General features: G+C 57.0%; 1 protein-coding gene across 4 annotated transcripts; it reads right to left on the minus strand.

The window, feature by feature from the left end:
* Nucleotides 1-1,559: 1,559 nt before the first annotated feature.
* On the minus strand, nucleotides 1,560-10,528 carry DOK3 (docking protein 3). 4 transcript variants are annotated; one of them, XM_032269911.1, is made up of 6 exons: nucleotides 9,327-10,528; nucleotides 8,548-8,737; nucleotides 7,309-7,614; nucleotides 4,706-4,805; nucleotides 4,437-4,609; nucleotides 1,560-4,355 (listed from the first exon to the last, which is right to left on the minus strand). In XM_032269911.1, exons 1-6 carry the CDS (start codon nucleotides 9,431-9,433, stop codon nucleotides 3,654-3,656), a joined length of 1,578 nt encoding a protein of 525 aa, XP_032125802.1. In that variant the 5' UTR covers nucleotides 9,434-10,528; the 3' UTR covers nucleotides 1,560-3,653. The 4 variants fall into 4 exon arrangements, with proteins under 4 accessions (XP_032125802.1, XP_032125800.1, XP_032125799.1 ...); XM_032269909.1 differs by having other exon boundaries at nucleotides 3,417-4,609; XM_032269908.1 differs by having other exon boundaries at nucleotides 3,417-4,355; nucleotides 4,437-4,805.
* Between the last annotated feature and the right edge of the window lie 32 nt (nucleotides 10,529-10,560).

Here is a 10,560-nt window from a genome sequence, read left to right on the forward strand (position 1 = left end):
CTCAGCCTCCCAAGTAGCTAGGATTACAGGCATGCACCACCACGCCTGACTAATTTTGTATTTTTAGTAGAGACGGGGTTTCATCATGTTGGCCAGGATGGTCTTGAACTCCTGACCTTGGGTGATCCACCTGCCTCGGCCTCCCAAAGTGCTGGGATTACAGGCGTGAGCCACCGTGCCTGGCCCTTGAAACACTTTTCTCCAGGCATCTCAGCAACAGGCTTCTGACTTTATTTAGGTCTCTCTCTGCTCACATGTTACCTTCTCCAAGGGCCTTCCCTGATCACATCTAAAACAGCAATCCCCTGATGCCTCATCTGCACACACTAGGCCCTCTCCCTGCTTTATTTTTCCCCATAGCACTCTCCACCATCTGACATTCTGTATTAAATGTTTATTTAGGAATCCCACGGCACCCGAGACATCTGGAAGTGGAAAAGGCATCTCCAGATTCCATGTGTGGAGGGAGACTGGAGGAGTGGGGACGCTATGTGGTGCTCTTTCCAGGGTGTGTTCTTTGTTAGGACAATGAAGACACAGCTTGTGTGTCTTGTCCAGCATTTCCCTGGGGCATGCACACAGTGGATGTGAATGAACACACAAAGAAAGGAAGGACTGACAAAGTGAAACAGCAAATGAGCAAAGGAAGAGGCAGCAGCCTGGGAGTCTGACAGTCCCCCAGCAGAGAGGACCCTGGGCTCCCATTCCTTGGACTGATGCAAGGGTCTGGTCTGTATGGGGCCCTGGGAGCCTCCCAGCACAGGCAGCCCCTGGGTAGCAACAGGACCTGGACTGGGAGACAGCGCCCCCTGGTGGCTGAGACACCTGCAGCTCCAGGCCCAGGCCCTTAGAGTCCTGGTGGTTTCCAAGGTCTTTCTTTCCCACAGTCTGGTTGGAGTATCACAGAAATCCCTATGAAACAAAGAAGTTCAGATTTGTAATAAAGGAAAGGATGCCATGCGGGGGACCCAGAGTCCCGGGCTCCATTTCTGGCCATGCCCTTGATTCTGGGTGACCTTCGGTGTGTCCTGGGATTTGTTGAGCTGCCCAGGCTGGGCTTGGGCTTGCCACTGTAGGAAGGAGGGGGGCCTGCTGCAGCACCCCAGCTGCCAGCCTCTTGGCCTCAGCTTGCTGTAAGACTTTACCCATCCGGAAGTGCTTGTCCGAGTGAGCTGAAATCTTCCTCCCCATGGCTCTAGCATCCTTCCAGGCTTTGCCCGTGTCCACACACACCCTGGAAGGCATCAGAATCTCCATTCCCCCAACCCCCTTTCACACATGGGATCTGGAGATGCCTTTTCCACATCCAGATGTCTCATGTGCAGTGGGATTCCTAAATCTGGAGCTCAGAGGGAGGTCTGCACTGAAGATAGACCTTCGGAGTCCACCATCTAGAGGGTCTCTGACACCTGGAGACTGACTGGCTTGCTGAGACCAATGGTTCCCAACCTGGGCTGCGTACTACGGTCATCTGGAAATCTAACGAACATTCATGCCCAGACCCCACTTACCCAGACTGATGAAATCAAAGCCTCTGCATGTGGGCCCAGACATGGGCATTTGATTTTTTAAATCTTTTATTCTCTTGGTAGGTCACTCACAGGACATGCATGGACATTTTTAAGGGCTTCCAGGGGATTCTTTATGTATCCGGGGTTGAGCTACACTGTATTGAGCCTAGAGCCCTGGGAAGAACTCAAAAAAGATGGCAATAGAGGCTGGGAAGGAAAGAACTGTGAGGTAGGAGGAAAACCAGGCAATGGGGGTGTTTCCAGAACCAGAGTTGAATGCTGCTGAGAAGTCGAAGGCCTTGTTGCTTTTGGAGAATAAAGTTGGTGACTCAGATAAGAGCCGCATAATAGCATCATGGGGATGAAGGAGAGTTAATTAAGGGGAGAATGTGGGTGAGAAAGTGGAAATGAAAGTAATCAACTCTTTTGAAGAGTTTTTGCTGTGAAGAGGAACAGAGAAACGGGGGGTGGCTGAAGGGGAATGTGAGGTCAAAGGAAGGTTTAAGATGGGAAATTACAGAGCATGTTCGTGTGTGGCTGGAAGAGCTGCTGCTGCTAGGATGAATGGGTCCAGGAGACAGTGGGGACAGCTCAGTTTTCCAAACTCTGAGGTGAGAAGAGCTGGGATCAGAGCATATGCTGGAGACAGACACTTCTTCTACTGTAGAGGCAGGAAGGAGAAGACGGATGGATGCTGGAACACTTGCAGACACGCTGGGGGAGACTGACCTGTTTCCCCAATATGCCTGTGAGGAGACACTGGGTGGAGACAGAGAGGAGGTTCTGGGGAGGCGAAAAGCTGCCCCTCTAGGGAACAGAGTATCGGTGGTAGGGAACACCTGCCTTGCATTGTTAAGGAGGATGCAGGCAGCCAGCTTAAATGGATTTCTCTGGCTGTGGGCAGCTGTGTGCAGGCACAGAGGAGGTCTGGGTTCACCCAAAGACCACGGCTTTGCCAGACCAATAGGATGAAAGGAGAGAGGAGAGAGGGGAAGGAACTCCATGGTGGACACAGAAGCTACGTGGAACAAAGAGGGGACAGTGGGCAGAGGCTTCAAAGAGCCAGAAAACGGTCCCTGCAGGTCGACATGCTGGGCAGGGGTGGTATTGGCTGTGCTAGAGGAAGTGAGCTGGAAGGAGGAGGTGGCCGGAGGATGAGGCTTGGACAGGAGAGAGCAAAAACGGTGTGTCCATCATGAAGATGAGGTCCAGGATGTGCCAAGGGTGTGGGCAGCTGAGGTGGAGTTGTGGTGAGGGCCAAGCAGCCAGACCCTTGGAGGCACGGTGCTTATGAGCGTGGCTGGCTCCTATCATGGCGACAGGAGCAGAGAAGGGAACGCAGCATTCAGTCTTCAGGAAACTTCTCTCCACCTGGAATGTTGGCTCCCGGAGAACAGGACCGAAGCTGTCCTGAACACGGCCGTGTCCCTCAGTGCCTGGCACTGAGTAGGCACGCAGCAAAACTCTCATCAAGGAATATGCCTAGTAAGTCATTTGTTCTCTCTCCATTACAGATGAGGAGACTGAGGCCTGGGGTTCCCAGAAGTATCTGCAAATGGTTGGAGTTTCATCAGGGAACAAGCGTTTTGGGCGAGCGTGTCTCTGAAATCCTTTCCACTGCTCCCCGCCCCCATTGGCTCCTCCCCAGCTCCAGCCTCCGGGTCTCCAGTTGGGCCCTCATGTTGCTCATTCCTGAGTCTGACAAGCAAGCCTCATGATTCTCTCCCTCCGCCTGCCTCTTTGTGTGACTCTGGATGCGCAGGGCTACACGGAGCCCTAACGATCTGCATCTTGTCCATCTGCTGCAGTGGATTTGAGCCCATGGGTGGCAGGTCAGGCCAGGTCATCTGTGTCCCTGGAATCAGCCCAGGGTGCTGGTGTTGGCTGCAGTGATGGCCAATGGGGGTGTGTGCTGTGAGTGCCCCTACCGGGAGCTGCTCTGAGCTTTATTGTCTGCAAGTCAGCACACTGTACATGCGCAGGGCAGGGCGGGGCTGAGGTCCTCCACATGTGGTCTGCCTTGTCCGTGCAGGCCAGGGTGGACACAGGCGTGTGTCTGCAGGGGCCCCCTGTTTGCCCATAGCCCATCCTCCTGTCCCAGGGGGAGCACCTCTCCCCTCTGGCCACCACTCTGCTGGGTGTTCAGGGCCGGTCACAGGGGGCAGGGCCCTTCCTCCGCTCGCGACTCAGCAGTGTCACCAGCTTGGCCTTGAAGCCTGCCTGAGAACCAGGGCTGCCTGTGCTCCCCGCCTCATCCAGCTCCAGCTCTAGCAGCCGCCGGTACTGGGCCTCCAGGGTGCTGTCGTGGGCGGGGCCAGGCCAGCTCAAGTCCTCGCCATTGTGGTAGATGGGGCTGGCTGTTGGGCTGTGGCTCGCCGTGGGGCTGCGGCCGCCTGGGCCCTCGTGGGTCTCAGGTCCCCCGCCATGCAGCGTGGGACTGGTCTCCAACACACACAGGTTCTCGTAGAGGTGCTCGGTGCCTGGGGACCCACTGGCACGCTTGCACACCGAGGCATAGAGCCCGGACACCGGATCGTTGGGCTCTGGGCCTAGCAGTAGCGGCAGGCTCTGCGGCCCAGGCTCGGCCAGGCGCACCCTCCTGGAGGTGGGTGGCTCGGTCCCTGGTGGCATCTCCTGCAGCTCTCCAGGGGCATCCAGGGAGGGCAGAGAGGTGGCCCGTGGCAAGGGGCAGGGCCGGGACCTGGCCAGCTCTGGCAGCCGCTCCCGCTGGCGGGCAATGGCCCCAGCCACGGCCCCGCACAGGTCAGGGGCACAGGGGCTGCTGAAGGCGAAGAGGCCCTCACCCGAGTCGCAGCGACGGCCGGCCTCAAAGGAGAACACGCCCTGGGCACAGGCAACATGGATGGGGATTAGCAGAAGGGTCCAGGGTGTCAGCCCCCTTCCCTTCTCACCCTTGCACCTCACCTTGTCACAGCCGAACTTGCGCAGGAAGTGGTAGGGCCAGCTATAGAGGGCCTGGGCACCCTTGGCCTCCCTCAGCTGGATGGCATCTGGGCCCAGCACCAGCAGGGCTGGCCCCTTCAGCTGGCAGCGGGCAGCAGCCTCAGTCCTCTGCACCACCACGGAAAACTTGCCCACTGTGGCAAATGGCCGGGACAGCCCCGTCAGTCCCCCAAAGACCCAGCCCTGGGTGTAGGGGGGCTGAAGCTGCCTTTGTACCTCCCCTGACTTACCTTCCTGCCAGGAAGAGTAAATGGAGTTTTCCTCCATGGGGACCAGGCCCCTCTTGGGAGACAGGACATCTGTGGATCCTGAGGAGGCCTCCCCTGTGCTCTGGGGAATGAGTTCAAGTCAGAGGTGAGAGCACCCCACTCTCATGCCCTGTCCCCTCCCTTGGGGTCAGTATCCCAGGACTCTACCACAAGCCAGGGCATCCAGGGACCTGGGTTCCAGTTCCAGCTCTGCTGGGCTTGTTGCAAAAGCTAAGGTCCCCTTCTGGGCCTGTTTCCCCACCTGGCTCCCCACTGAGAGTGCTGGGCTGGGAAAGAGCTGCTGTGCTTGAGGGTGTCTGAGAGCTGCAGATCACGGGCCACACAAGGGGATGTCCCTTACAGCCCCTGGGCTTGGCTGGAGCCTAGGCCAGCTCCTGTATATCTCTGACAGCCTACAGCAGTGCAGGGACAGGAGCCTTCAGGCTGAGACACACGTGTGAGCTGGGCAGGGCGCAGTGCCCCAGGTGTCTTCCTTCTTCTCACCACAGCCACCTGCTGTGACCCTTCGAGGTGCCCCCAACCTCTGCCTAAGCCTCATCCCCACACCCAGGCCTTCAGCATGTCCTTGGGGCTCTTTCCCACTCAGCTCCTCTACCAGGACCACCCTGGCCCCAAGCAGCATGGCCAGGTCAAATGCCACAGCTTCCTCACCTGGCTCCTTGTTCCTGTCAACTGCCTTTTTTTTTTTTGAGATTGAGTCTCAGTCTGCTGCCCATACTCGAGTGCAGTGGCACGATCTTGGCTCACTGCAACCTCTGCCTCCCAGGCTTAAATGATTCTCCTGCCTCAGTCTCCCAAGTAGCTGGGATTACAGGTGCCTGCCACCATACCTGGCTACTTTTTTGTATTTTTAGTACAGACAGGGTTTTCCCATATTGGCCAGGCTGGTCTCGAACTCCTAGCCTCAGGTGATCCACCTGCCTCGGCCTCCCAAAGTGCTTGGATTACAGGCGTGAGCCACCATGCCCAACCTCAACTGCCTTTTTTTGATTTTTAAAATATGATAAAATACAGAGAACATAAAATTTACTGTTTTAACCATCTTACATCTTAAAAGTGTAACCCTAGTGCTTTTTAGTGTATTCACAAGGTTGTGCAGCTATTGCCACTGTCTAGTTCCAGATCTTACCACATCACACCACATGGAAACCCTGTACCCATGAGCACTCATGCCCCACCTCTCCTTTCCCCCAGGCCCTGGCAACACTCCTCTGATTTCTATCCCTATGGAGTTACCTAGTCTGCACACTGCTTTCTTTCTTTCTTTTTTGAGACAGAGTCTTGCTCTGTTGCCCAGGCTGGAGTGCAGTCAACCTCCATCTCCTGGGTTCAAGTGATTCTCCTGCCTCAGCCTCCTGAGCAGCTAGGATTGGAGGCACCTGCCACGATGCCCAGCTGATTTTTGTATTTTAGTAGAGACGGGGTTTTACTATGTTGGCCAAGCTGGTCTCAAACTCCTGACCTTGTGATCTGCCCACCTCAGCCTCTCAAAGTGTTGAGATTACAGGCGTGAGCCACTGTGCCCAGCCTTTCTTTTCTTTTCTTTTTTTTTTTTTAAGAGGCAGTGTTTCTCTATGTTGCCCAGGCTGATCTTGAATTCCTAGGCTGAAGCAATCCTCCCACCTTGGCCTCCCAAAGTGCCGGGATTACAGGCGTGAGCCACTGTGCCTGGCATTTGTTCGTCTTTATGGCTGAGTAATATTCCATCTTGTGGACAGACCACATTTTGTTTATGCATTTGTCAGCTGTTGGCCATGAGGCTGTTTCCACCATCTGGTGGCCGTGAGTAGAGCTGCTATGGACATTCATGTACATGTGGATTTTTTTGTCTCCATCATTATGGCTCACTGCAGCCTCAGCCTCAGGGGCTCACGTGATCCTCCTGCCTCACATGTACACGTTTTGTTTGAACACCTGTTCCAGTTCTCCTGGGCATACACCTAGGAGTAGACCTGTGGGTCACATGGTAACTGTTTAACTCTGAGGAACCGCCAGGCTCACTTCCATTTGACCCATCACAGACCTTGTGGGGCTTTACACGTGAGTGTGGCTTAAACCCTCCAAAGGCTTCTCTTCTCACTCAGAACAAAACCACGCACATGGTCCAGGGCATTTCAGCCACTCCCCCAAGCTCCCCAACTTGGGCTCCTCCTGCACTCCTTCTAGCCCCTTCCCTTCCAACCATGTCACCTTTTTTCTGCCCTTGAACACTCCACACTGTCCAGCCTCAGGGCCTCTGCCCACGCTCTCCCTCTGTTTGCGGCTTCCCAGGCGGCCCCTGTCCTCAGACCTTTGCCCAGCGGGCTCCTGGCATTCAGGGCCCACCTATGAGAGGCCTTCCCTGGCCATCCTGCCTGTCACTCCCTCACTTCCTCCTGCTTCCCTGGCAGTCCATTTTCTCCATGGCACACATGGCCCTCCAAGAGTTGTTACAGATTTACTTTTCCCAGGCTTATAGGTGCTTGGTGGAGCTTGTTGGGTGTCGGGATGTGACTGAACATGGAGGTGAACAAGTAGGGGGCAGGTGCCCCAGCCCAACCACCCCACCTGCCCGCTGCACTCACCGGGAAGGCCAGCTGGCAGATGGGGCCCATCCAGGCTTGGCGGTGCTGTGCAGCTAGTAGGTGGCTTCGCTCGGTGGTGGTGAGCAGGAAGGCACCAGTGTCCCGGGGGCAGCTCTCGCCGTCGGCCGGCAGCACGGACACACAGTCAGCCAGGCGGATGACCCGTCGCTCCCCTCGCCGGCCAGGCCCCGCCGACCTGTCACCCGCTGCTCCCAGGCCACCATCCCGGACCTCCCAGCTCTCCAGCCGTGCCACGCCTGATGGACCTCCTGCATACAGCAGAGCCCACACCTTCCGCCAGCACTTCTGCAGGAGAGGAGGGGGAGGGAGGAGAACCTTGGGTGGCAGATTCTCTGTGCCACTTGGCTCAGCACAAGCTGCTTAGCAAACGCTCCCAGCCAGGAGTGGTCCTCTGCTCCCCAGTTTCTCAGAGCACTAGGGAAGGAGGCCTTGGCTGTACTTGGGATTGGTTAGCCCCAGGATTGGTTCAAATCCCAGCCTGCTCTTTCCTAACTGTGACCTCCACGAGCATCAGTGTTGTCTCTCAAAAGGCCATGAGAACACGAGTTGGGGGTGCTACTGGGTCATGTCTGTAAAGCATCCAGTGGCTGGGCCAACCGCTAGACACTGCCATTATGTTGGTTCTCTCTCACCTCCAAAAAAGGGGCACTTGGGTCACAGGCCAAGGGCTGGGGTGGGAGGGAGGCCTCCACCTCACACTGGTAAGGAAGGAAACATGCAAATAGCTTCAGGCAAAGGAAACCAACAGTTTATCTGCCTGGGCAGCAGCTGCAGCTGAGCTGTGGGGGTGTGGGGCTGCTGCTGAGGAGAGGTGACCTCCCTGCCTCCTTGCTCCCAGGACAGTGCTGCTGCAGGGAGGGGCTCTACCCTTGGGGCCTCCTGCAGCTCAGCCCCTCGCCCTCCCTAGGGCCCTCGGTGCCAGTATTCTATGGGTCAGAGACCGTGAGGCTTTTCCCTGCTTGGAGGTTTGAGCCTTCTACCCTCTCCCGCTCCCGTATTTCCCGTCTCTCTCAAAGGCAGGGTGTGCTCAGCCCCCGCTGTCTCAGGCCGAGACCGAGGCTCTGTTCCACTCCCCATACCTGGGTGGGATCCTCCACCCTGACTCCCTTCCCAAGTCTCCCATGTCTGCCTGGGCTGTCCAACCTGGGAGAGGGTTCTGTGCCCCCTATTGGTCCTTGGCAGCTGCCTGGCAGCCGCCTGGCAGCCAGGGGTCCCCACCTTGCCAAACTTGACGTGCTGCTGGTAGAGGATGCCGTCCTTGACGGGGGTCTCCAGGGGCTCCATGGCCACAGCCACGGGCAGGGCTGCTGCTTCAAGACCTGGGGAGACTGATGACAGGCTGGACGGGAACTCCTCACACTTCCCCTTCTGGCCACTTCCCGTCCCTCCGTCCAGAGGCAGCTGCAGGCTGGGGGGAGGGGAGCCTCTCTTCAGTGAAAACTCCTGTCTTTAGCTCAGGGGCTGAGGGCTGCACATATTTCCTTTGTGGGGTTTTGGCTGCCCAAGGAGCCCACACTTGCCCAGAAGGAGCCCCTGGCCACCTGAAGGCAAATGGCCCGCACCTGCACCTGGGTCAGCTGGGCATGAGCGTCTGACCGCAGGCTGGCTCCAGAGTCATGAGCTCCCACCCCTCCCCCATCCCGCCCTGGGCAGCTATGCACCCTGGGCCTGACCCTCCCTGGCCCTGCCTTCTCTAGCCAACTCCTGGATTTCCCACTCAGTGTCCTGGCTTGAGGGCCTCACCTCTTCTTTCTCCCTGAAATCTCTCATGTTCACCTGCTATTCTCCACCCCACAAGCCACTGCCCATCCCAGCCTCGGCATCTCACCCAGGGGCCACTGCCCCCTGCAGCACTCACTACAACTCAAGACCAACCCTGTCTCCCCTTCCTGGGGTGCAGCCTGGGCTTCTCAGCCCAACAGTCAGGGGCCTGTATGTTATGGCCTCCATTTCCCTCAGTCTCATTTCCCCAGACCAGCCCCTCCAGGGCCCCTCACCACCGTGCTGCTCGGGGCAGTGGGCTGTCTCTTCCTCCTGGAGGCCTTCCCTGACCACTCCAAGCCGAGAGCACAAAGGCCCTCACAGCATATGTCACACTGGGCATCCAGTCCACATGGGATCCACAGCCCTGAACAGCTCCAACCACGTGAGTGTGGGTGGCAGGTCCCAGTGGGGCCCGGGGAGGTCACATGTTCATTTAAAGCTTTGCTTCCTGCTGGGGGCTCTTTCTGTTGGCTAGCTTAGCAGGCCAGTAGCGGGGCTGTGTGTATCTTTATTCTAGAACAGCCTCACGTCGTTCAGTGCCACCTCTGGGAGAGAACATCGAAGCAGATTGAGAAATGCTGTTTGGGCTTGCACTTGGCCAGGAAATATTTCCTAAAGGTCTCCTGGCACCTGGCTCTGTGCCCACTGTGGCCCAGGCAGTCCTGAGCTCCAGCTGCCTCAGACACCACGTCCTTTGCTTTCTCATTGCCATTTCAACAGTGAGGAAATCAGCGCTCAGAAAAATTAAGTAACTTGCCCAAGGCCACACACCAAGTGACAAATATGGCTTGAGCAACCACTGTCCCACTGGAATGAGCATGTGGCCATATGTGCAAAGTGCCTGGCACAAGGAACTGCAGCCACCTGTGCCATTCCCTGCCTACCTCTCGCCAGATGCTGCTTCATCTGCCAGTGGTCTTGTGACTGCCGTCCATGTATCTGTGTGTGCATCTTTCTTTTTCCTTACTGAGAGCTTCCCTGGCAGCCATCTCCCTGGCCCATCTAGGTCCTCGCAGCTCAGAGCTGGGCACAGAGCACGCTTAGGGGGAGCTTGTGGCCTGAACAACAGTTCTATGACATCTGCTGCCTCCTTGGTCAACAGAGCAGAGGGCTTCCTATGGGTGGCTGAAGCAGGCAGGCAGTGGGTGGGGGGCCTGAAGCAAGCAGCAGCCTCCCAAGGGGCTTCAGGAGAAGCCCCTGAAACATCACACCACTGACAGGAAGAGTGAGGCTGGGGGCTGTAACAGGTGGCCAGAGAGACCAGAGAATCCAACCGTTTCTCCTTGGCCTGCCAATGTGTCATAAATCCCTCCTTGAGTCACAAATGCAGACAACCCAATGGAGAGACCCCGAGTTCCCAGAGGTGGGAACCTGCTCATTGACTCCTTCCATGGCCAAGTACCAGCAGGCTGGGTGTTGGCAGTGCTAGTGGGAGATGCCGGGGCCTTGCCTCAGAGGGGCTCCAGA

Source organism: Sapajus apella, unplaced genomic scaffold (genome assembly GCF_009761245.1).
Source record: "Sapajus apella isolate SASKATOON/1434 unplaced genomic scaffold, GSC_monkey_1.0 scaffold200, whole genome shotgun sequence".
NCBI classification, from domain to species: Eukaryota; Metazoa; Chordata; class Mammalia; order Primates; family Cebidae; genus Sapajus; species Sapajus apella.